The 27,127-nt window shown below is 43.8% G+C and overlaps 1 protein-coding gene across 5 annotated transcripts in view; it reads right to left on the bottom strand.

The window, feature by feature from the left end:
* The window catches only part of KIF27 (kinesin family member 27), a 71,507-nt gene that overhangs the window by 4,746 nt on the left and 39,634 nt on the right, over positions 1-27,127 (bottom strand). For all 5 annotated transcript variants that reach the window (XM_053304038.1, XM_053304040.1, XM_053304039.1 and 2 more), the window contains 6 exons: positions 26,241-26,446; positions 23,869-24,066; positions 23,327-23,434; positions 19,215-19,391; positions 18,220-18,435; positions 916-1,122 (listed from right to left, as the gene is read on the bottom strand). In XM_053304038.1, coding sequence (XP_053160013.1) covers positions 916-1,122; positions 18,220-18,435; positions 19,215-19,391; positions 23,327-23,434; positions 23,869-24,066; positions 26,241-26,446 — 1,112 coding nt within the window. The remainder of the gene's footprint in view (positions 1-915; positions 1,123-18,219; positions 18,436-19,214; positions 19,392-23,326; positions 23,435-23,868; positions 24,067-26,240; positions 26,447-27,127) is intronic.

Here is a 27,127-nt window from a genome sequence, read left to right as displayed (position 1 = left end):
CTTTTACTGAGCGATCAGCATGGAAAGCTAGTATCTTACATCCTTCACAACTCAAAGACTCATTGAGAAGTCAACCCATGTCACACATTCAAGTTGAATGTCAATGTAATAATCTAATCTAAATGCAGTAGGAAAAGTACAATATCAGTTCATTACCACAGATCTCACAACTTTCAAAGTTACAACAAATAATGAACATTTGATGCGATTTCTTTCTAGGTATCTACTCTGCATGGTCTATTATATAGTAAGGATGGGTATCTTTTTATTTTTATTGTAAAGTTAATCAGTTTGACTTATGGAGCTTTCACAAACAGTTCAGCCTACAAGACATACTACATACAATGCACTGATGAACCATTACATAACAAACATGTAACATATGTTCACTGTGTTTGAAGCATTTACACCAAAGCTGTTCCAAGTTAACCAGGTTACAATGGCAGAAGATAAGATGGTGGTAACCCTAGCATGCACATTGATAAATGTGGGCAGCCGGCTATGATATTCATTTTTTCACAATCATTCCCATAATACTCAGTGGTAACTGAAGAGATCAACCCAGACCTTGACTTACTGTTACAGACATTTACTATTATTTTCAACTGTAAAAATAAAGTAATTTTAGGTCCTTCATTGGGAACTAACTATTATTGACTATAGCATGCTTTCCTTTCAAAGAAGCTACAACATGCTACCTCTGAAAGAGAAAAGGAAAGTCAAGGAAGCCACCTAAGTAGAAATGGGGAAGGGCAATTTTAATTTGATTTAACACACTGCAAGAAGTTTGAAAGAAACCACGCAAAACAGAAGTACACACCTGCACAACTCATTCTTTCCAGCACAGAAATATCAGGCAGCCAACAAAAAGAAAGTACAGAATTTGCTGCATTCTCTATTATTCTTATGACAAACCTTGTTAAAGTATTTTAGAAGAATTGCTCGCAGCTCAGTAGCGGATAAGGAAACTAACTTTCCCATCATATTGGCCTCATTCTGTATGAGTATTTGAGAGGAGGCTCTGAGAGAGTTCTGGTGATTTTGGATACTTTCATTCTTGTAGGCAATGGCAGCCTCCAAGGTTTCAATTCCTTCTTCAAGCTGGAACAGAACATGTTCCTCCTGAAAAGAAATCAGATTGTGAAATTAATTATGCTTCAGTTAAAGGCTGCTAAAAAGATTAGTGATATCATCAAAGATCACAATTCAAACCAAGGAATTATGAACTTTGGAGACTTAACACTCACTTTCAGTACAAAGCAAGCATTTTGACTCTCAAGCCAGAAAATAATACATCCCCAACTAGGAGTGTGCAAACTGGTTCAAATTGAACCAGGTTCGATTTGAACTGGCCCAGTTCAACTAGTTAGAGCTCGAACTAGATTGGCCCTCCACAAAAGGCCCAGTTTGGATCAAACCGGTTCATCCCAGTTTGAATGCCCTGCTTGTAAAGGGAAATCCCTTTATGGTAATGATTCCCCTTTACAAGCAAAGGGGGATGGGTGGAATTCCCTATCTAAAAATGGGTTGGGGGGCAGGTGAGAGGGCACCTTACCGGCTCTAGCAGTGGTGGCAAATCATTGATGGAGGCAGTGGAGGCGGCCTCACCAGTAGACCCCCTCCCACGTCACAAGCTGGCGGGTGGCTCAGTTCCGGCTTCCACATATGCAAGGAGGCCATCTGCATGACCTCTGTGCATGCGCAGAGACCATTTATGTCACCATGCTCATGCACAGAGGTCAACTGGGCCAGCGAGGTTGCTGCTGCTGAGCTACCCCTGCCACCACAAGAGCCGGTAAGGTGCCCTCTCACCAGCCCCTGAACCCATTTTTAAACAAGGCATCTCCCCCAGCCTGTTTTAGCCCTTACTGGTAACCCCGCTTACCAGATTCCCCTTTATTATTCATTCATTCATTCATTCATTCTATATACCGCCCTTCCAAAAATGGCTCAGTTTACATCAAAATAAAAACAATTAAAATCAATTCACAATTAATTCATAGTTTACATCAAAATAAAAACAATTAAAATCAATTCACAATTAAAATCAAAAACTATAAAAACAGCATAAAACCAATTAACTGTTAAAACATTTAAACAGTTAAAAACCCTGGAGAACCAGGCAGAACATTTACATCAGTTTAAAAACCCTGAAAGGCCAGGCCAAACAGATAGGTCTTAAGGGCTCTACTGAAGACCAATAATGAGCTCAGATTACAGATTTCTGCTAGAAGTGCATTCCACAGCCCAGGAGCAGCTACAGAGAAGGCCCGCCTTTGAGTCCCCACCAGATGTACCGGTGGTAACTGGAGACGGACCTTCTCAGATGACCTTAACATGCGGTGGGAATCATGCAGAAGACGATGCTCTCTAAGATAACTCGGACCTAAGCCATTCAGGGCTTTAAAAGGTAATAACCAGCACTTTGTATTTTGCCTGGAAACATATCGGCAGCCAGTGTAACTGTTTCAAAACAGGCATAATATGGTCTCTCTGGGTTGCCCCAGAGACCAATCTGGCTGCCACATTTTGAACTAACTGAATTTCTGAACAACGTACAAAGGAAGCCCCATGTAGAGCGCATTTCAAAAGTCAAGCCTGGAGGTAACCAGCAGATGCATCACTGTTTTGAGGTCATCCTAGTCAAGGAATGGGCTCAGAATCAGCCAAAGCTGATAGAAAGCACTCCTGGCCATGGCCTCCACCTGAGATACCAGGGTGAGACCTGGGTCCAGGAGTACTCCCTAAGTGCGAACCTGCTCCTTCTGAGGGAGTGTAACCCCATCCATGACAGGAAGATCTAACTCAGCCCTCAAATTCTGAGCCCCTACAATGAGCAACTCTGTCTTGCTTGGATTCAGTTTCAATTTGTTATCCCTTATCCAGGCCATTACTGCCTGTAGGCAGGCATTTAGAGAATGAGTGCGATTTTGTGATGATGAAGATAAAAAAGAGAAGTAGATTTGGGTGTCATCATAATACTGATAACAACCTGCACCAAACCTCCTAATGACCTCACCCAGAGGTTTCATGTAGATATTAAAAAGCATTGGTGACAGAATGGAGCCCTGAGGACTCCATATAACAGCTCCTGTTTTGAGGAGCAACTGTCACCAAGCTCCACCATCTGGAATCTGCTTGAGAGATAGGAGTGGACCCACTGCAAAGCAGTGCCCCCTATCCCCAACTCTCCCAGGCGATCCAGAAGGATGCCATGGTTGATGGTATAGAACACCACCAAGAGATCCAGAAGAACCAGCAGAGTCACTCTCCCTCTGTCGATTCCCCGGTAAAGGTCATCCATCAGGCCAACCAAGTCTGTCTCAACCCCATAGCCAGCTCTAAAGCCAGTTTGAAATGGGTCTAGATAATCAGGTTCCTCCAAAACCACCTGGAGCTGGTTGGCCACCACGCTCTCGATCACCTTGCCCAAACAAGGGAGATTGGATATTGGCCTGTATATCTATCTATCTATCAAATTTGTACACCGCCCCAAATTTTCATCTCTGGGCAGTTAACAATAGCAAAAAACAAGTTAAAAACATATACAAAAACTTAAAACAATTTAACAATTTAAAAATAAACCAGAGATTAAAACCAATTTAGGAAGCTGAGAAAGCTTGGGCGAAAAGATGGGTTTTCAGGTGTTTTTTGAAAATTGCCAGAGATGGGGAGGATCGTATCTCAGCAAGGAGCGCATTCCACAATCTCGGGGCAGCGACCGAGGAGGCCCATCTCTGTGCAGCCACCAAATGAGTTGGAGGTAACTGGAGACAGACCTCCTGAGATGACCTCAATGGGCAGTGAGGCTCGTAGTAAAGAAGACACTCTCTTAAATACCCAAGGCTTTAGCCATTTAGGGCTTTATAACTAGCACTTTGTATTTTGTCCAGAAACCTATTGGCAGCCAGTGGAGCTCCATCAGTAAAGAAGTAATGTGGTCTCTCCAAGATGAGCCAAAGACCAACCTGGCTGCCGCATTCTGAACCAACAGAAGTTTCTGGACTATGTACAAAGGCAGCCCCACGTAGAGCACATTACAGAAGTCAAGTCTGGAAGTTACCAACAGATGTACCACTGTTTTGAGGTCATTGATCTCGAGAAACGGGCACATCTGGCATATCAGCCAGAGCTGATAGAAAGCACCCCTGGCCACCGCCTCAACCTGAGAAACCACTGAGAGGTGTGAATCCAGAAGTACTCCCAGACTTCGAACCTTTTCCTTTTGGGGAAGTGTGACCCCATCTAGAACAGGTAAATCAAAATCATCTCTTGCGTTCTAACCCCACACAATAAGTACCTCTGTTTTATCTGGATTCATCTTCAGTTTATTCTCCCTCATCCAGCCCATTACTGCTTCCAGGCAAGCATTTAGGGAGGATATGCCAGCTCCTGAAGAAGTTGACATGGAGAAGTAGATCTGGGTGTCATCAGCTTACTGGTAACACCCAGCTCCAAATCCCCTGATGATCTCTCCCAGCGGTTTCATGTAAATGTTAAAAAGCATTGCAGAAAGTATGGAGCCTTGAGGAACACCATACTTAAGCTCAAATCTAGAAGAGCAACAATCTCCAATCCACACCATCTGGAATCTGTCCAAGAGGTAGGAGCCGAACCACTGTAAAACAGTGCCTCCCACCCGCAATACCCTAAGATGTTCCAGAAGGATACTATGGTCAATAGTATCAAAAGCTGCCAAAAGGACCAACAGAGTCACACTTCCTCTGTCAATTCCCAATTGGAGATCATCCATTAGTCTGACCAAGGCAGTCTCCACCCCGTAGCCTGCCCGAAAACCAGTTTGAAATGGATCTAGATAATCAGTTTCCTCCAAGACCTCCTGGAGCTGAGAGGCCACCACCCTCTCAATTACCTTGCCCAGCCATGGGAGGTTGGAAACAGGCCTATAATTGCTCAACTCTGAGGGATCTAATGCAGGCTTCTTTAGAAGAGGTCTAATAACTGCCTCCTTAAGACAAGGAGGCATCCTGCCCTCCCTCAGAGAAGCATTTATGATTTCCATCAGACCACCTACAACAGCCTCCCCGCTAGATCGAACAAGCCATCTTGGACAAGGGTCAAGAGAACAAGTGGTAGGCCTCACCGCTTCAAGCAACTTGTCCACATTCTTAGGAGTCACAAACTGCAACTGATCCAATTGAATCACATAAGAGGAGTTGTTGGGCACCTCTAGTTCAGATATCAAATTAATTGTGGATTCTCCATCTAGGTCGGCCCGAATCCGAGAGATTCTATCTGCGAAAAACTCTTTAAACACATTGCAGCGGCTAACTGATGACTCCAAATTCTGGTTCAAGGAAGCGGGGGCCGATACTAGTCCCCCCACAACCCTGAACAACTCCGCTGGACATGAACTCGCAGAGGCAATACGGGCAGAAAAGAACAGCCTCTTTGCTGCATGTATTGCCTGAGCATAGATCTTTAAATGTGCTCTATGTCTCAGTCTGTCAGATTTGAGTCAAGTCTTTCTCCACTTGCGCTCTAGCCGCCTACCTTGCCACTTCAGCCCCTGAAGATCTTCCGTATACCAAGGGGTCAGTTTTGAAGCGGGTCGGAGGGGACACTTAGGAGCAATTGTGTCTCCTGCCCTGGTGAGCAAGATGTTCCAATTTCAACCTGGGCATCAACAGGATCACCGGCAAAGCCAACAGTGAATCCCTCCAAGGCTTCTTGGAATCTTACTGGATTCAAAAACCTCTTCGGGTGGACCAATCTAATAGGCCCCTCCCTCCTGCAGAGTTGGGAAGTGGTTGTAAGTCCAACCTTAATCAGATGGTGGTCCGTCCATGACAATGGGGAAATCACAGGAGTCCCCACCCACGGAACACCACCCTGATCAGAGTAAAATATCAAATCAAGTGTGTGACCTGCAATATGTGTCGGTCCAGAGACCACTTGGGATAGGCCCATAGTTGTCATGGCCGCTATGAACTCCTGAGCTACCCCGGACAGATTGGTCCCGAAATGAACATTGAAGTCCCCCAGCACCAAGCGTCTGGGAGATTCCAAAGCGAGTTCCGCGATCAAGTCCGTGAGCTTAGTAAGGGATTCTGCTGGGCAGCGGGGCCATCGGTACACCAACAGAACTCCCAATCTATCCCTGGTCCCCAAACTCAAGTACACACATTCAATATGGTCTGATACCCTAACAGGGACCCTGGTAAGGGAGATGTTATCCTTATAGACCACAGCCACTCAACCTCCTCGCCCACATCCCCTCACCTGCTTCTCTACAGAATATCCTGGAGGAAGAAGCTCAGACTAAACTGGACCACTAGACTCCCCCAACTAAGTCTCGGTAATACATACCAGGTCGGCCCCTTCATCCATGATCAAATCCTAGATGAGTTCAGGTTTATTTTGGACCGACCTAGCATTATAGAGGAGCAGGGTAAGGCTATGTGGGTTGTTGGCAGTGCTCCTCGAGGTCAAAGAGCTGGCAGGACAGCCAGAAGGGGTGACAGCTATTAAATTTCTAACTACCCTTCCCCTGGAACGGCCTGCTGACCTGCCAATGTTACTTCTTCTATCCCCACCACCACCGGGATAGCTGCTCCACAGTCAACGAAGGCGCCCCCGTCCCCCCATCTCCAGACAAACCCAACACATTACAGCAACTTCAACCCAAGTCCAAAACAGTTTAAAACTGACTAAACAGAAGCCCTCTAGCCCTCACCCTCATTCTCCCCTAAAGTGGCTCCCCAAAGGGGTGACCCCTTTTGGTGGTGGGCCCACCACTACAAACAGCCTTCCTATAAAGCCCAGAGCTGAGCAGGTGACCTGAGGAACTGCTGAGTCACACAGGATCTGGTCCCAATCCTGCCCACACTTCCCACAGATGTTAACCTGAGGCTGCAGTCCCACAGGGGAAGCAGAAGCAGGCAGGCATCAGCAGAAGGAACCCCAGCACCCACCTGGTCTCTCACTCCAGGCAGCACTGGGTGGGAAGTGGATAGACTCTCCTTCTCTGCTGGGCTTCTCCATTGCTAAGGGGAGAAGTAATTATCCATCTCTAAGGGTTCAAGGAAGGCTTCTTAAGAAGATGTCTAACCACTGCCTCCTTCAGACAAGGAGGCACCCTACCCACCCTCAGCTATGCACTTAAGTTATTAACTAGACCACCTCCAACAATCTCCCTGCTAGATAGAAGCAGCAAAGTCGGGCAAGGATCCAGAGAACAAGTGGTAGGCTGCACCACCTCAAGCAGCTTGTCCACATCCTCAGGAGTCACAGATTGAAACTGAGCCTACCTAATACTGCAAGGGGGATTGCTGGACACCTCCTTCATAGACATTGCAGAAGTAGTGCAGTCCAAGCTGGTCCGAATACAGGAGATTTTGTCTGCAAAGAACCCACTAAAAGCGTCACAGCAGAACATTTATGGGGACGGATTTAAAGCAGAAGGAGCAGAAATTAAACTTCACACAACCCAATATAACTCTGCTGAATGCAAACCTGCAGACACAATACGTGTAGACAAAAAAAAAGATTTCGCTGCATGCACCGCTACCGCATAAGGCTGCAAATGGGTCTTATGCTGCGTCCTGTCAAATCTGAACAAAGTTCTCCTCCACTTGTATTCTAGTTGCCTACCCAACTGCTCCAGCCTCCACAACTCCTCAGTATACCAAGGGACCATTTTTGAAGCAGGTCGGAAGGGACGCTTAGGAGCAATCATGTCTACTGCCCCACTGAGTTCCCTATTCCAGGTTCCCACCAGGGCAGTGACAGAATCACTGGCTCACCAACATCAAAATCCTCCAAGGCTTTTTGGAATCCTGCTGGGTCCAGCAGCCTTTTTGGACAGATCATTCTAATAGGTCCACCAACCCTGCAGGGCTGGGTTGTGTCTGTGAAATCAACCTTAAGCAGGTAGTGGTCTGTCCATGACAATGGGGAAACCATCGGATCCCCCACCCACAGAACATCCCCCTGATCTGAGCAGAAGACCAAATTGAGTGCATGGCCAGCAATATGAGTTGGTTCAGAAACTAAATGGTATAGGCCCATAGTTGCCATGGCCACTATGAACTCCTGAGCTGCACCAGAAAGTCAGCCCCAAAGTGGATGCTGAAGTGCCCCAGCACCAAAAGTCTGGGAGACTCCAACACTAACACTAACACTAGCTCCATCAACTCAGTTAGGGAGTCAGTTGAGCGGATGATACACCATGAGAATCCCCAATCTATCCCTATTTCCCAGCCTCAAAAATATACATTCAATATAAGTCAAATGTCTCACAGGGGTCCTGGTAAGGGAGATAGTATTTTTTTGGACCACAGCCACTCCACCCCTCTGCCCACTTCTCCTAGCCTGCTCCACAACAGAGTAGCCTGGTGGGAGAAACTGAGCCCATACTGGTCCGCTTGCCTCCCCCAACGAGGTCTCAGTTATACATGCCAGGTCAGCTCCCCCATCCATGATCACATCATGGACAATTTCTTATTCTGAACGGACCTGGCATTGCAGAGGAGCAACGCCAGACTCTGTGGGTAGTTGGAGCTTCTCCCCAAGGCCTGAGAATTGACAAGGCAGTCGGAAGTGGAAACACTTACAAGATTACTGATTTCCCTTCCACTGTAATGGCCAGCTGCTCTGCCAGAGGCAATTCTTCTGTTCCCTACCACTACAGTAATAGCAACACCAGAAATGCCAGATGCACACCCGTCACTATCCCACTCAAGAGAGCCCACATACCTGCAAAAAGGCCTGGCACAATCCAACCCCCCAGCCCTCAGTCCCAACCCTGAAGGCCCGGCCCCAAAGGCCAGCCCCCTTTGATGGCCGGCTTCGGTGGCTGCCTGCAGGCTAGCCACACTGCTGCCTGTGCCACCTGCCACAGCTCCCTTCTTTAAAAGCCCCCAGAATCCCTCCTCTCACGAAGGACTCTGGGCAGGGCTGGTGTAATCTGCGCCTGAAGTCAGGCACTTAAGAAGGCGCCCAGTCAAGGCAGCAGAGCTGTATAGCCCTAAGCTGTCCTGGATAGCAAACGAAGGGTGGGATGTAGGGGTGTGCACGGAACCGGCTGGCCCAGTTCAGTTCAAGTGCAAACTGCACTTGAACCTGACCAGACCAGTTCAGTCCAGCCCCGCTTTGAACTTCCCCCCGGTCCGGGGGAGGGGCGTTTGCAAGTTCTTGATTTTTTTTAAATTAATTTGTTTTTAAAAAAATTACCTCTAGCCCCTTCAAGGGGCTTCCTAAAGGTCGCGGAGGGGGCGGCAGTCTGTGAAGGTTCCCCCTCACCCAGCTGGCCTCAGTAATCACTGCCATGGCCAGTTTTGCTTTACTTTCTGGCCCATTTGGGCCTCTATAAGTAGACACAGTGGCCATTTTGCCTGCTGTCACGCATGCACGGCAGCCATTTTTTAAAAAATTGACCGCCACACATGCGAAAATGGCCTCTGCGAGGCCCTGGGCCACGCCAGGCCTCACAGAGGCCATTTGCGCGTGCACAGCAGCAGGCAAAATGGCCACCATGCCTACTTACGGAGGCTCAAACGGGCCAGAAAGTACAGTAAAACAGACGGTGGTAGTGATTACAGAGGCTGGTGGGGGGAGGCAACCCCCCCCCCCAAAGAGACTAGAGGTAACTAGTCGCACCCCCCCCCCCAGCCTTCAGGAAACCCCCCAAAGGGACTAGAGGTAATTAAAAATAAAATTAAAAAAATAAATTGCGAACGGAGGGGGGGGGGCCTTTCAGTCCTGGTCCAGACGGAACCGGGGGGGGGTTTGGTTTAACCCCAAACCATTGAACCCCCGAACCAGTTCGCACATCCCTAGTGGGATGGGGAGAGACAGCTGTAAATCTCCCAGCCATCTGGCAGAGGAGACTTGTTGGTAAAAGTCAAGGCCTCTCACTCACCCTCCTCCAGTCTTCTCTGGTCTTTACAAGCAGGGCAATCAAACTCGGCTGACAACTCAAATTGAACCAGCTGACAGATCAGGCAGCTTGGTTTGAGTTCAGTTTGAACCTGAACCAAACCACCCATTCTGGTTCAATACATACCCCTATCCCCAACACTCACTCACTCAGCTATGGCAGAAAGGAGGAAAGCAATTCTATGATAGCATCCCAGTTACCAAGATCCCCAGAACCAGTGTTCCCTCTAAGCATGTGCTCATGTGTTTTTTGATGTCTGCTCAATCAATTTTAGATCCCGCTCAAGTTGAATCAGGAAGGCTCCACTCTGAATATATGTGCACACACATTGCCATGATACTGCCACCCAGAACAAAACTCATTCCTCACACAGATGAAAAAAATTAGAGAGAGCACAGGGCAGGACATGTAATTTCCCCAGGGCATCCACCCAAAGTCATTAGAGATGTCAGCTGCCTCCCTGGTGTCTGAGATGCTGATGTTGTGACATTCATTTCTGGTACTGGGGAGGAGTAAGAGGTGGGGCTGAAAGAACAACCTCCCTCTACTGCAGCCACCACCAGGTAAAGGAGTTTGGGGGTTTATAGGGTAGGAGGGCGAGAGTCTGCAATTACCGTATGAGCAGATTTGGAGCTCCTGGAGGAAAGGAAACTAACTCATTCTTTCTCTCCCATGTATTCTTCAAGATCAGTTGTAATTGCCAGCCCTGATCCAAATAAAGGCTGTGGGATGTTCATCATTACTAAAGAGGATACATTTTAAAATATTTTCTATATTTGTTAGAAGGTGTTTATATTCAAATGTATAACAGATGAGGAGCACATGACCCTATTCACTAAATGTTACGTACAAATCTGTGTAGAAGATTTGTCATAGAACTTAAATTTAAAATCGTATACGTTTCTTACTTAGTTTATCTAAGAAGTACAATACATACTAGTGCAGCCTGACTGCACTATCTGAAGACCCCATCTGAAGACCCATTTAGCTCAATGGGGATTACTCCCATGTAAACAGCATTAGATTGCAGCAACTGTGCTGTGCAAACAGGTTTGGCCAGTGTGAGGAATTGACTTATAGTAAAAAGAAAAAGCGGGGGGAAGGTTGAGTTGAGAATTGCTTGTGTTTATATAAGTTGCTTGGTCTGGAGATTTAGTTAATTAGTTAATTGTTATTGTTTTCTCTTTGTAAACCGCTTTGGGAACTTTAGTCAAAAAGCAGTATATAAAAATTTGTATGTATGTAAGCATGTAAACTGTTGCCAGGCACCTGGACTGTGACTTACATGTCCTGTCACTGTCTTCTGTAAGACCCCGGGGCAGTCTTCCCTTGACAATCATACGCACACTTAATGGCCTCCACCAACCAGGCGGACATCCTCTGGCATGATGGTTGTTGACCCTTGTGGCACCCCTTGATCGCAAGAAACAGGTGGCTAGTCTTCCTAAAGGGCTGTGTCCTCTTCAAGTAGAAGAGGAGAGCTCTTCTGACATCTAAGGTGTGCATCGTTTTCTCCAATGGCATCGATAGATTTCTGAAGAAAGTTGGCAGGACGATATCACAGTTGACATGGAAGTCAGACACAATCTTTGGTCGAAAGTCCAGGTCCAAATGCATCACCACCTTCTCTGGATGTATCCTCATGCATGGTTCATCTATACGAAGAGCAAGAAGTTCACTCACTCGCTTCGCAGAGGTGATGGCAACCAGAAAAAGTGCTTTAACGTCACTAGCTTCAAGGATGCAGTAGACATAGGTTCAAATGGCCTTTGTGTCAACGCAGAAAGCACCAGACAGGCTCCATTTTTCCACTGGTGCTCTGATAGGGGGATACAAGTTATTAATGCCATTCATGAAGTCCTTAGATCGTGGATGCGTGAATACAGTTTTACCATCCCAACCATGGTGGCAGGACGAAATGGCTGCCATGTGAACCTTAATAGAAACATTAGCCAAAATCTGCATCTTCAGGGACGTGAGGTACGGGTGTGAACGGACCGGTCTGGGGCCATGCAAAAGGCCTCCAGACCAGTCTGGAATTTGGTTGGTCCGGCGGTTCAGCGGTGCGGGGGAGTGTGTCTTTAAGGGCGGGGGGTGGGTAGTACTTACCCCCCCACACCGCTCTTCTCCCTCCGGCGCTGGACTTTCCTAAAACGTTCTTGGGGCAGCAGAGTTCCTCCCTGCCGTCCCTGCCCCCATCTTTATCTTCCAAGTTAACAAGCAGAAAAAGCTGGTGCCACACATGTACTTGTCGTGGTGCGCGGCGCATACGTCATTGTGATGTATGCGGTGCGTGCACCGGCGATGGGCACATGCATGGCGCCAGCTTTTTCTGCTTGTTAACTTGGAAGACAATGATGGGGGCAGGGGTGGCAGGGAGGAACTCTGCCGCCCCAAGAACATTTTAGAAAAGTCCAGCGCAGGAGGGGGAAGAGCGGCGGGGTGTGTGTATAAGTACTCCACCCGCCCTTAAAGACACACTCCCCCCAGTGCCGGACCACGCCTCCGTGGTTCCGTGCACATCCCTAACGTGAGGTACAGCAGGACTTCCCTTAACGTGGCATCCCTTTGTTGAAACCCCTTGCACCTCTCATAAGCAGTGAATCTCCTCCATTTAGCTTCATAATTCTTTCTCGTGGGTTCATTTTTGTTGTTAATAAGGATGTGTCTTAGAAGCCTACCCTCCAAGCCATCAGATTGAGGGTTGCTAGGTTTGAGTGAAGGAGTTCCCCTCCGGCCTGAATTATCTGGTCTGGTTGCTGCGGAAGCCTCCTGTAGTTGTGGCTTGTCAGGCTGCGTAGCCTCGGAAACCATGGCTGCCGGGGCCACCAAGGAGCAATGACTATCGCCTTGGACTTGTCCTGAAGTAATTTGGCCACCACCCTGTTCAGGAGTGGGTACAGCAGGTACAAATAGAAGACACCGTGAGTCCATCAGAACTGGAAGGCATCTTCCTTGGAGCCTTTTCCTAGTCCCATTCTTGAACAGAACTGTACACATTTCTTGTTGTCGGCAGTTGCAGAAAGATCCACCAACGGGGTGGTCCACGCAAGGAACAACTCGTCCACCAGCTGAGGGTGCAGCTCCCATTCGTGTTGGTACAATGTCCTGTCTCTGCTCAATGCATCCGCCAGAATGTTGTCTTGGCCCCTTATGTGGATGGCTTGAAGATGGATATTTTCGGCAATGCACCAATTCCAAACCTGAAGGCTTAAACGGCAAAGTGGCATGGACTATACCTCTCTGTTTGTGTCATGAAGGATCTAGCAGTTGTCTTTGAGCATTTTTCTGTTCCCCGGGAGTTTAGACTGCGCGATTGGAGAAGTTCCCAGGGCAACTGAAGAGCCCAAAGTAGAAGGCTGTAGGGCATCCTCCATCAGGGCTACTTTAAGGCGTGCCAACCTATTTTTAAGGGTTTGTTTTGAGAAACCCGCACGAATATTGCAGGCTGTGGCAGTATGCCCCTTCCCCAGGCAAAGGAGACAGAAATTGTGGCCGTTTGTCGATGGGAACTTGCTGCAGCAGCCTTGGCACCTTTTAAAGGTGGTCTTTTCACAAGTGCCCCCCTTGGAGCCTGCACCTCTAGCCAAGGTGGCTTTAGTCACAGTCTGTTCGCTCATGGGGTTGGGGATATAGGAGGGTAAAACAGAAAAATGCCAAGCAAGCCATTGTCGTTTACTGTTCTGTAATTTGTCAATGTATCAACCTTTTTTTTTTTTGTATACTCAGTTCTATTCTTTTGTTTAAGGGTGTCTGTAAACAATTGTCAGTCAGTCCAAAACTAGTCATAAGTCCAGAAGAAATAAATCAGTTTGCTGAGGAGCTGAGAGCTTTCCGAAGTGTCTGAACGCATAGGTGGTCAGAAAAAAACTGAATAGTGAGACGCCTAACTGCCACGGGAGGGTACTGCAGGCTCGTGCAGGGGTGGTCAGAGGTGTCGCAAGGAGCTAACGATGTCTACCCAAAGCAGGTCTGCGATGTCTACCCAAAGCAGGTCTTACCTGTAACAGCAGTACTGACTGCATTTCTTGTTCTCTGTTGTGGCGAACAAGTCCACAGTTGTAGTGCGCCAGGCATTGAATAGTTTCCCTAATAACTTGGGGTTGAGCTCCCACTCGTGTTGATGTAGGCAGGACATTCACTCTGCTTAGCGTCTGCTAGGACATTGTCTTGGCCCTTTATGTGGATCGCTCTCAGGTGTATGCTTCTCATGATGCACCAATTCCAGATCTGAAGGGCCAGATGGCACAAAGCCTTTGACACTGTGCCGCCCTGATTGTTTATACAGGCTATGGCGGTGGTGTTGTCCATCTGTAGTTGTATTACACAGTTGTTCAGATTGTGTTGAAAGGCCTGCAGTGCCCTGAACACCGTAAGGAGCTCCAGGAAGTTGATATGGTGTCCCACCTCCCGGGGCGTCCACAAGCCTTGTGCTCTCTGGTTCTCGAAATGGGCTCCCCATCCGCTCATGGAAGCATCCGTGGTTAGCATCCGGGTGGGTATTTGTATTTGGAATGGGATCCCTGCTTGTAAATTTGCATGTCTCATCCACTACTGTATGTCAAAACCAAGCCTGGGTCAAGGTGAAAGGGAGAAGTAGGAACTATGTGAAATCATTAGAGTTGCCGTTTGTGCATGCCGTTCCGAGGTTTATCCACTATTTAGTTAAAGTCCGTTTTTATTCTTAAAGTTGAGGGGGAAGCAAAGAATGGTCGTATGTTCATATGGTGTGTTTTAACAGTAAATCAAATTGTAATTGTTTCTACTGAGGAGCTGCGAAGTTCCCGAGGTCCAAACGCTTCGGCAGTCAGGAAGAAACTAAGTAACGGATGCCTAACCGCCTCAATAGATACTGCACAGCTCGTGCAGGGGCAGTTAAAAGGCGTCACGAAGAGCTAATGAATACTACCCGGAGCAGTCCTGCGCAGGCGCAGAACCCATTTTTATGAGTGTTGAGGCACTCACTATCCAGATCCCATATTTATGAGTGTCACTGGAATCACTATCCAGATCAATTAGTAATGATAAATATATAGGGAAAGAGAAATAAGAATGGGTTACGGGGGGAAAATATATTTAATTAATTTTATGGCTTTCTATCCAGATTTTATTTATTTATTTATTTGTCCATTTATTTATTTGTCCATTTATTTATTTATTTATTTGTCCATTGATTGATTGATTGGATTTATATACCACCTAGTATAAAAATCTCGAGGCGGTGTACAGAATTAAAACATAAAATATAACAGATTTAAAATCCATAAGATAAAAATTAGATAAAAATATGTTAAAAACACATTAAAATTTAAAAATCGAATCTCATTTGAAGGCCTGGGAAAACAAGTATGTCTTCAGGGTCCTCCTAAAAGCAAACAGAGAAGGAAATGCTCTTATTTCAGCATGGAGCACGTTCCAAAGCCCTGGGGCAGCCACAGAAAAGGCCCAGTCCTGAGTTGCCACCAAATGAGTTTGTGGCACCCATAGTTGGACCTTTCCAGATTATCTTAATAGGTGACAGGGTTGACAACAGAGAAGGCGCTCTCGTAAATACCCTGGACCTAAGCCATTAAGGGCCTTATAGGTAATTATTTATTATTTTTTATTATTTTACATTTTATATTCCGCTCTTCCTCCAAGGAGCCCAGAGCGGTGTACTACGTACTTAGGTTTCTCCTCACAACAACTCTGTGATGTAGGTTAGGCTGAGAGAGAAGTGACTGGCCCAGAGTCACCCAGCTAGTATCATGGCTGAATGGGGATTTGAACTCGGGTCTCCCCGGTCCTACTCCAGCACTCTAACCACTACACCACGCTGGCTCTAACTAGCACTTTGTATTTCATTCGGAAGCCTATCAGCAGCCAGTGTAGTTCTTTTAGAATTGGTGTTATATGGTCCCTTTGGGTAAACCCAGAGACCAATGTGGCTGCCACATTCTGTACCAATTGTAGTTTCCGAACTACATACAAAGGCAGCCCCATATAGAGTGCATTACAGTAGTCAAGCCTAGAGGTTACCAGCATATGTACCACCATTTTATTGTCACTACTCTCCAAGAACAGACATATCTGGCGTATCAGCCGAAGTTGATAAAAAGCACTCCTGGCCACAGCCTCAACCTGAGAAACCAGGGAGAGATTGGGATCCAGGAGCACTCCCAGACTGTGATGAAATGGTTTCAGGGCCCACACAGAGGTTTCCCAAAGGGATGTGCATGAAATGGATTTCCTTTTTGTTTCTAGCTAGAAACAAAACGTAGATGTCCAAAACATTTTGAGTTTGTTCCGTCAAAACAGCCGGCTTTGATGGAACAAACCTGAAATGTTTTGAGTGTTCCAGACCATAGGAAACAATGGGGAACTTGAAACACCCCATTGTTCCCCATGGATAGCTCCTAGGGACACCAAAGTGGGTTGGGTGGTAGGGTATGATGGGCAACCTACTACCCAGCCCACAAAAGAAATGGACAAGCGAGTTATTTTTAACTATTTTTCAACCATTTCCCTACCCCCACCCCAGAATCCAATGGGGGTTTGCGGGAAGGGTTAAAAAATTGTTAAAAATCACCTGCTTGCCCATTTCTTTTGTGGGTTGGTTGGTAGGTAGCACCCATCATGCCCTACCACCCAACCCAAATCCACTTTGGTGTCCCTAGGAGATATCCATGGGGAACAATGGGATGTTTTGAGTTTCCCATTGTTCCCTACGGCCGGAACAGTTTTGCATTGCAATCTGCAATGCATTTTGCAACCCTGCCTTGAAAAATATTGCAGAAGCAGACAGTAAAAAGGAATCTGTCCCTCCCAACCAGTGTTCCCTCTAAGGTATGCGCGCGCGCACACACACACACACACACGTTTTCTGATGTCTGCTCAGTTAGTTTTAAATCCCACTCAGGTTGAATCAGGAACGCCCTACACTGAATACACATATGCACATACTGCCTCAATACTGTCACCCAGAACAAAACTTATTCCACACACAGATGGAAAAAAATTAGAGAGAACGTTGCTCCACAGAACACATATTTCAAACACAGTCCAAAAACAGCCAAAAAAAGAATCACTGACCCAGAATCCACTGCCAGCCAGTGTGCAGTAATATCATTGGCACAAGTTGCTCTTGCACACACAATTAAGACTCCTTACTTCCTAGAGTTGCAACAGCTGCCACAGCAGCACCCTTAGTAGCAGGCATAGCCATAAGCTCAACTAGAGCAACTTCAGCCACATTTTGACTGAGTATACCTTGCAAGATTGCAGAGCTGACCAGAACAGTGAGTGAAGTATGTTAGTCTCAGCTCAAGGCTAGGCATGGAGCTCATTACAGCAGCGATTGCCAAGAAATATAACACACACACACACACACACCCCTACCTGCCACTGTCCATTTCTCACCACAACACTATTTCACAAACAATCTAAACCACAACTCTAGGAAGGCAGGCACCCAAGTTCTGCTTTTGTCAATCTGAGATCCAGCAAGACTAGATAGTTATAGCTGCAACAGTAGTGCATATTATACTCAGTGCTGAGAAAGGAGAGCCACAAATCAAAACCTTGCTTGATTCCTTCCTCCTCTCCTGATGTATCCTCTTCAAGAAACTATACAGGGCTCTCTCTGCCTCCCAGTCCCTTTGAATACATTTTGAAATTCCCTCCTTTTGTGTCTCCACCACCACCACCACCAATGGGGGCACACTTGCCCATGACAACACTTATTTTGTACAATAAGAAGACAAAAAAGAAGCAAGGAGATTGCAAGGCAATCGGAAGCCAGTGCCAGAAAACCAATCAGCAAGGGAAAAGCAGCCTTCCAAAACAGTGCTCAGAACGTCAAAGCATTCTGGTCGAAATGGGGTTGTTATGTTCTCAGCTCGAAACAGGCCCTTTATTTGAAGGGCGATCTGTTTCAAGCTCAAAACACTTGAAATGGCCTGTTTCAAATCAGAACGTTCTGACTACAAAATGTTCTGCACATCCCTAGTTTCCCAGTTACCTTTTATCAGCATGGGAAACTTCTCTGCTCTCAGCTGGGAATCCAGCATAGCATCTGCTTCACATAGGAGAACAGGACGTCCTTGCATACAAAGCTGTCCCTGACCCGAACTATTTCCAAATAATACTGACTCTGAAGCAATACCAAACTAAACAGGCGCCAAATGCTGTGCTTCAAAATAATATCCTTTGAATTTGTTTAATAAAATAATTCAATTTCTAGTTTAGCATCTTCAAATATTAGCTGCCAAATGAATGCTTTTTTCTATTACTGGCAGCTAATACTTGTGCTTACTGTATCTAATACTGAAATTACTTACTTCAGGTGATAACACTCTGCCATTCTTCAGTTTTTCATCCACACTGTTCCTTCTTTTTAACAGATGGTTCCTTTCCTTCTGCAGAGCCTGAACCTCTTCCAAAATCTTTTCTTGCTCATCACTGGTGCTACTTTGAAGCTGTATATTTTTGTCACACAGTTCCTGATCCAGCATACTCAGACGACTAGATAATTTAAAACTGTCTTTATTGAGAGCCTAAAAAAAGCCACAAATGGAAATAAAATTCCATGCAAGTTGACAGTAGTCCCCAAAACAGAAAACACAGCAACATGCAATTCACAAAGTTTACTGAATAAAGAGTAATAATCATCACTGTAAGGTCATCCACTATTTTATTTTATTTTTACTCAAAGATGAAGTAGCCAATAAGTTAAAACATAAAACATTCAATTTTTGATTATTTTGTGAATTTGTATAATTCACAAAGTAATCAGTGTTCAGGTAAATTAATATTTTGCACTTCATCTTCAATCTATAATTTTTTTAAGGAATATTGGCTGGGATCTTGATTGGTGCAAGAAGCTGGTCTACCCACAAACAGGAACTTTAAAGCTCCCCACTTCACATGGCAGTCCCTTATGTACCCAGAAAAGAGTCTTTCCAAGATAAGGCAGAGTGACATCCCATAAGAAACAGGGGTCTGTTCTCAAAAGGAAAAAAACTTTTGCTTCCTCCCACATGCATGAGTAGAAGCGATGTTTGCTTGTGCATGTGAGAGTTTAGATTTCACTCATCTTTTCTGTGCACCTCCCAGAGCCATTTGGATGAGGCGGTATGCAAATGTAATAAATAATAAAATAATATATCCCAATTGTAAATTAAAAGAAGGAGAGAGACAAGCCTACAAGCTTCTGTAGGCTGCCTGAGTTTCAGCCTCTGACTGTGGCTACAGAGACAGAGAACTAATTATTTCCTCGAAATTTCTAATCTCAACTCTTGAATAGCTGCACTGCAAAATTATTAGAACAAAGCACCTGGCTGGATCTCAGTTTTTTAATTTCCAAATGGCTCTTCTCATGAATCAGTGCCTCCTTCTTGGAAATAATAGCCTCTCTTCTTTTCAAATCTTCCTCCAGATTAGCTAACTCTTGACGTTGATACAAAACTTTCTCTAGCTCTTCATCCAACCATTTCTTTTTCTCTTCTAATTTCTGGATTAAGAAAGAAAAAGGTATGCAAAGTTAGTCTAGATTAAAGAGTATCTTCAGCTATATGGTCCTGAACAAAGTTGTTTTCCCTAAATGAAGAACAGCACTTGTTTACGAATCAAAGATTTCTTGGATATAAGCCAAAATTGACACACAGAAATATGTGAGACACAAATACTAAACCATAGGACCAAAGAGTTGCTAGATGTCAGCTGACAAAATATTCAACTAACAGACTTTTAGGCACATAATTGTCAATTGATTTAATTACATCTACAAATCAAATTTGTACCCCCAGAGCTTATGAAGAACAAACTTGACTGGTGGGCCCCAGTTCTAGCTTCACTGTTTACACTGTTATCCCTGAAGACTGGGGCACAGCCTCATAATCCCTATCTATAACAAGAGTAAAAGAGATTTACCTGAAAATTATTGCCCCATAAGCCTTCTGAGTATTATAAGCAAGATCTATGCAAGACACCCAGGGGCGTATCTAGGGTGGGGAAGGCAGGGCACGTGCCCCGGGCGCCACTTGAAGGGGGCGCCATTTTTCTAAAATCAATTTTTTTTAAAAAATGGCTGCTGAAAACAAAATGGTCACTGTGCATGCTCAAATGGCCTCTGTGAGGCCCTAGGCCATGCCAGGCCATGCAGAGGCCATTTGAGCATGCACGGAAGCCATTTTGTTTTCAGTGGCCATTTAAATATATATATTTAAAAATGGCCATCGCACAAGCTCAAATGGTCCCTGTGAGGCCCTAGAGGCCAACAGGGGGAGGGGGAACCTTTGCATGCCCCCCTCACGGCCTTTAGGAAGCCCCCAGAAAGGGCTACAAGTAATTTTTTTAAAAAATTAACATAATATGTCATTGTACACATATTCAGTTTGGCACTATGTACAGAGAGTCAGGGCTTGTGAATAATGAGCTGAAGCTTATGTACTAGAATTGTATTCATTTGCTCTTACTTTGCGTCTAGTGATAAGTGAGTTAAATGTGATGTCTTAATAATATGGCTATTAATGGTGAGTTTGCCTTTGAATCGGTGTGAAATCCTTAGTATGAAGGCCCACTGGGAGTTTCTTGCTCTCTTTCTCTCATTTTAACTGTCTTTCTGAAATACTAGAATATATTCCAAGCAGAGACACAGTTTACTCTGCATATCCTTTATTTCCAGAGTATCTGGGGAAAGTCAAATTCTCCATTTATTTTTAAAACTCATGTAATAGTGATGCTACATAGTAGGGAATTAGACAGGCACTTCTGTTTAGTTTCCCAAGTACACCTCCAAATAGTATTTGGGTATTTCATGAGCTCCAGCATACTGAAATTTGTAGTTTCCCAGCATTTTTTGGTCTGGCTACATCTACTGCTAAATAGTTTTTGAAATATTAAAAGATTAGCGAGCTTGACTTGTATTTTTCAGCTGATATTATGGTAAAGTTATCTGAAAGATGTGTGTCAGATGTTTGGACAGGGGGCGCAATTTCAGTGCTTGCCCTAGGCGCTATTTTCCCTAGATACACCTCTGAAGACACCTATATGGAAAGTTGTTAAACTGGCTTGATTCAGAAGATATTCTTGCTCTGGAACAGGCAGGTTTCAGAGCTGGTTATTCTCCCTTAGCTCAGACTTTGATCTTACAACACTTGACAGAAAAATACACCTCAAGAGATGGCACTTTATGCAGCGTTTGTAAATTTTAACTTTGCTTTTGACCTTATACTGAGAGACAAGCTATAGCGCAAATTGAAAGCTTCCTCAGTTGACCACCTTCTACTTCTGCTCATACACAATTTGTACTAGAATACCCATCTTAAAGTTGGGTGCACAGTAGCAGGCCATTTTCCAAGACAATTCCAACGTAAAGAGATATTAAACAAGGCTGTATTTTAGCACTACTTTTGTTTAATTTTTATATAAATTCTATTGTCGCTTTTTTAACTAATTCTGATTTTCAGCCCCACCCCACCCCATTGGCTTCTAAATCAGTTCCGCTATTACTTTATGTTGACGATGCTGTAATACTATCTCAAACACCAATTGGCATAAGAAGGGCACTTAATTCTCTTGCTCTTTACTGTAAGGAGCATGCCTTTCAGATTAACCATACCAAAACTAAAATTAAGAGGTTCACAAAGCACCCTAGAACACTGACATGATCTATCAATGGTTGTAGGATTGAGCAAGTCAGTTGTTATAAGACTTTGAGCATAGTTTTTCATTATTCTGCCATTTGTAAGGCTCATTCTGAGTATGTGCATCAAAACGCACGTACATCTAGTTCACCCATTTTGGCGTTCTTCTACTCAAGAGGGGCCTGTTTCATTGCTGCTGCAATCAGGTTCTTTGAATCCAAAGCCCTAGCACAACTGTTATATAGTGCCCAACTTGGCCCATATCCCAACTTTGCAGCATTAGAAGCGGTACAATCCAAATTCCTCAGGAAGTTATTTCAAACAGCTCATGGTGTCCTCCAGTGCTGTTTTTTGCCTGGAGGCCAGTCTTCTCAAGGTAGAATCTAAGATGTGGCTTTCTATTTTTAAGTTCTGGCTCAAGCTAAATTTCTGTCTTTTGAGGCTAACTCAGTTGATGCTTGTGGATGAATTTATCTTAGATGCAGAGCGGCAGACAGACCAAAGTTTCATTTCAAGGGGAGTAGTGCTGGGAAATAAAATTCTGAACACACGTCCTGCCAGATATCTTAACCAGATTACAGTGACCAAGTATTGCAGGACATTTACCCAAGCATGATTTAATGTCCTGCACATTGCAGTGCTTGAGGGCAGATTTAACAAAATCTCATTTGCAGAGCGCTTTTGCCCCGGCGATTCAAGAGCTATAGAATCAACAACGCATGTTCTATTATACTGTAATTTTTATAGGGACATTCGAAATATGCATATTAAAGTTGTGCCGTCAAGTCGTTGTTGACTCTTGGTGACCACAGAGCCATGTGGTTTTCTTTGGTAGAATACAGGAGGGGTTTACCATTGCCTCATCCCGCGCAGTATGAGATGATGCCTTTCAGCATCTTCCTATATCACTGCTGCCCAATATAGGTGTTTCCCATAGTCTGGGAAACATAGCAGCGGGGATTCTAACCAGCAACCTCTTGCTCCCTAGGCAACTTACTTCCCCGCTGCGCCATTAGGTGGTTAGAATACTCCACATTTATTAAATTTACCGGGCTGTTCTGATAATGTCTGCATATGTTATCTTTTATCAGATCATGATGATAAAATTTCTTAAAACAGTTGCCAGGTTCTGCCTAATTGCCAGTAGAATTCTTAAGACCATGTTGTGTATTTGAACAACTAAGTATTATTATCTGCTGAGGACAGCTGTTATATATTGAGTTAGTTTCCCCTCCTTTTTTCTTGCTTCCCCATAAACAGTGTTGGTGTTCCCCCCTCAAATGTTTAAATATTTCTAGGAACCTTTAGGAATTTTATGTACTTTCATCTTTTTATTTTATTTTATTATTTTTCTTTTTACTTTTGCTCTTCTCTATTTGCTAGTCAGTGACCTAAATAAAAATTACTAATTACTACAGTTAAATGACAGCCACCTAATGGTGCAGTGGGGAAATGACTTGATTATTAAGCCCGAGGTTGATGGTTCAAATGCCCGTTGGTATGTTTCCTAGACTATGGGAAACACCTATATCAGGCAGCAGCAATATTGGAAGATGCTGAAAGGCATCATCTCATAATGCACGGGAGGAGGCAATGGCAAACCCCTCCTGTATTCCAGCAAAGACAACCACAGGGCTCTGAGGTTGCCAGGAGTCAAAACCAACTTGATGGCACACTTTACCTTTTACAGTTAAAAAACTGATGCTCTCAAGCCATCTAAAATTTTCTAGTAGAGGAGAAACTTCTCCTACAAAATCAGCAATAATATTCCAACTCACCAGTCTCACAAAATATTAGTTACCTGCAGTTGCTGTGGCGTTTCAGGTGAATTTCGCCTCTTAAATGCAGCAATTTCTTCATCTTTCATTTTTAGAATCTTTTCTTGCTGTTCTGTCTTTTGTTGAAGCTCCTGTAAGTAAAGAACCATTTTACTAATATATGTTCCTAGAGAGGTTATATGCACTACAAAATGAAGATTTTCAGTTCTTAAAAGGAAAACTGAACTTTAATGACAATAAATGTTGGATTTCTACAATGAAAGTAGCATCATCACAAATAATTTTATACAGTATGCTCATATACACACTGCTTTTCCTAACAAAGCAACCACAATTATCAGGAGACGGGAGCATCTTCCCTTCAAGGAAAGGCTACAATGTTTGAGGGGGGAAAGTGACATGCTTAGCCTACAACATTACATCAGCTCTTTGCTGCCTTTGATCTTGCATGACAGTACATATATGTATCAAAAAGGAAGAATCTCAAAAATTATGTTCCATACCAGGCAGAATACAAAATTGCTATTACATATTTATTCGGTAGATATAAAATAAAGTCTCTTGCCTTGATTTGCTGTTGACCCAGCTTAATTTCTCCTTCCAAGTGTTTCTTTTTTTCACTCTCCTCTTCCAATCTTTTCTGTAGTTGGGCTTGTTGATTTTTCATGTGACTGACATTCTGTTCAACTTCTGTTACACGTTTCTCATTCTGAGTGGATAACGACGCCAACTTCTTCGTGTCCTGCTGTTTCTTCTGTAAGACCTGAGGTCACATAGCATGCTTTAGTGATATTAAGAACATAAGAACAGCCCTGCTGGATCAGGCACAAGGCCCATCTAGTCCAGCATCCTGTTTCACACAGTGGCCCACCAGATGCCTCTGGGGAGCCCACACAGGTAAGAGGCATGCCCTCTCTCCTGCGGTTGCCCTCCGCAACTGGTTGCCTACTTTGCTGCATGATTATTTTGATGTTGTGAGTCAGCTTCACAATTATGGTTTGTTTTACTACTTTTTTTGTTTATAGGATTTATAGTTTATAATGGATTGTCTCCATTGCTGCTTCTTTGTATATTGTATAGTTATTTTTATGTATGTATTTTAAAAAAATTTAATTAGCTCTGTTTTTATATTTTAATTGTGTAATCTTTATAGTCCTGTTTTAATTTTTTCTATGTGAACCACCTTGTGATTCTTTTTAATGAAAGGCGGTATATAAATTTAAAAATAAATAAGTAAATAAATAAATAAATAGTACAATTTTCACTAGAAGGCAAACAGAATGTAAACAAGGCAAACAAGTCATTGATCAAAGAGTACTGGATGTCTTCATACAGGAAACTAGAACCTGGGGTCATCCAATGAAACACTGCAGACACTTGGCACAGATGTAGAATTTATTATGTCGACTACTACTATGAATATTTATATACTGCTCTTCAACCAAAGTTCCCAAAGCAGTTTACAAAGAAAAATAACTAATACATAAATAAGTTGGTCCCCTCTCCCCAAGGGGATTGCAATCTAAAAAGAAACATAAGACAGATACCAGCAACATCCACTGGAGGGATGCTGTGCTGGGAATGGATAGGGTCAGTTGTTCTCCCCCTGCTAAATATAAGAGAATCACAACTTTAAAAGGTGTCTCTTTGCTCAGTTAGCTGGGGTTGAAGAATGGTTTATGAACAAATGCAAAAGATTTTAATGTTTATGCTGATCTATGACTGTAATAAAGATTGATTTGATTTGAATATTAATTATATTTAATGCCCACAGCTTTGCTATACTAGTAGATCTATATGGAGAGAATCACCTGCCCATAATGTACATGACAGATGGATGAAAGCTGTGTCCATGGGGAAAAGCTTCTTTCAGATTAAGAAAGAAAGAAAGAAAGAAAGAAAGAAAGAAAGAAAGAAAGAAAGAAAGAAAAGAAAAGAAAAGAAAGAAAGAAAGCCCAGATACTAAAAGGAATATGTGTTGGGATTCATATAATACAAAGGATCGCAAAGCTCCTAAAACATTTTCAAAGTTATGGTTGTGCACATAGATATTACTCTTTACCTCTTCTGAATAAAATCTTAAACATGTGCATTGCTCATATGTGATTTGCCAAGCACTTCACATGCATTAATAATACTTCAAATTTACATAGCACTTTAGACTTCAAAGCATTTCACATGCATTACCTCGCTGTAAAAAACATAACCACCCTATAAGGTAGGTCAGTTTTATGACCCACAGATGGGGAACTGCAGTGGAGATATTGTTGGCCTGCAGTAACCCCTGCCAACTGAGCAAATTGGGAACCCTTAGGGGACAGGGGACCATCTAATTTATGTATGATTTATTTTTCTATGTAAACTGCTTTGAGAACTTTGGTTGAAAAGTGGTATATAAATAATTTGTAGTACATGGTATACAAATAATTTTTAGTCATCCCTCGCCAACTGCGAGGGTTCGGTTCCGGGAAAACCTCATGGTTAGCAAGTCATTGAAATCAATGGCAAACAGAGGGTTAGGGGAATCGCAGTCGTGAAAAGACCGCAAAATACAGTTAAAAATAGAGGGGAAATCCCTCCAAACCGCCCCCCGCTATTGCCACGAGTCAGCAGGAGGAGTGAAGGGGAACCCCCACGGTTGGCAAGGGATGACGGTAGTAGTAGTCGTAGTCCTAGTCGTAGTCGTAATGTCATCTAGTAAGTTCATGGCAAAGGTGAAATTCGAACCAGGGACTCTCTGATCCATAGCTCATTCTCCTTAGCCACTGTGTTACACCAGCTTTCTGTTTTTACAGACTTCCCCATCACACCAGCAGATTTGATTTATTTTGATAGACCATCATCATTATCATTATCATCATAACACTGGTATGGATAAGAAATATTATTTTACCAAGTTACAAAAGGAAATTGCTATCATTCCCAAATTACAAGTACCTGTACTTTTAGCTTTGCTGCATCCATCTTCTTCCTAAATTCTTTTTGTAACCTGGCTTTCTCAGCAATGTCCCTTAGCTCCTTGTTTTCTACCTCCTGCAACTGCTTTTGCGTTTCTGCCAACTCCATCTTAGCCTGCTCTGCTTCATGCTCCAGTTGTGTTATTTTCAGAGAATACTGCTTGCTTACAGATTGGGCATCATTCCCTTAAAAAGACCCACAATGAGTGAGAGAGGTAGAAGAAGAAGAACAAACATCATTTGTGACTTTTGAGACTGTAGTAGCATGCTGCAAAAAGATAGCCTCTTTCCTTGACTAAAACTTGTTTAAGATTATTACTACTTTTTTTTTTTTAGTAAGTGAGAAAGTAAGCTTCAACACGACATATACAGATTATTGCTTGTATTATATCCAGTGCCTCCCTACATCCATCATTTCCCTGGCCTATTCCTTATACGACACAAAGTTCAAGCAGGTCAACCAAATACAACTCTCAATCAAAAATTAAAAAGAGAAAAGACATTAAAAAAAGAAAGGCAAAGCATTAAGAGTCAGGGTTAAGTTAAACATTACCAGTCATGTGTAGGGGCCTACCAAAAAGTAATTTCCAGTGACAGCATTTTATATATTTAAAATACATGTTACCCCATGTACTAGTGCAAACATGCAGCATCACCATGCCAATGCCAGAGGACTCTCAGGGCGCATTTTCAGCAGCTTATAATGTTTAAATTGGCCCCAAAACAATTTAACCAATGAATCTGAATGAGAAAAATCATAGCTATGGATGAATACCTACAATGGAACAAAGATATATGTAAAAAATTCTTCAGAAATACACCGTCCCCAAAAAAGAAGTAGAAGTAGTAGTAGTAGTAGAAGAAGAA

The sequence above is a fragment of the Hemicordylus capensis genome, chromosome 2 (assembly GCF_027244095.1).
Source record: "Hemicordylus capensis ecotype Gifberg chromosome 2, rHemCap1.1.pri, whole genome shotgun sequence".
NCBI lineage: Eukaryota > Metazoa > Chordata > Lepidosauria > Squamata > Cordylidae > Hemicordylus > Hemicordylus capensis.
Note: the sequence above shows the minus strand (reverse complement) of the source record. Positions and strands in the feature narration are given on the sequence as shown.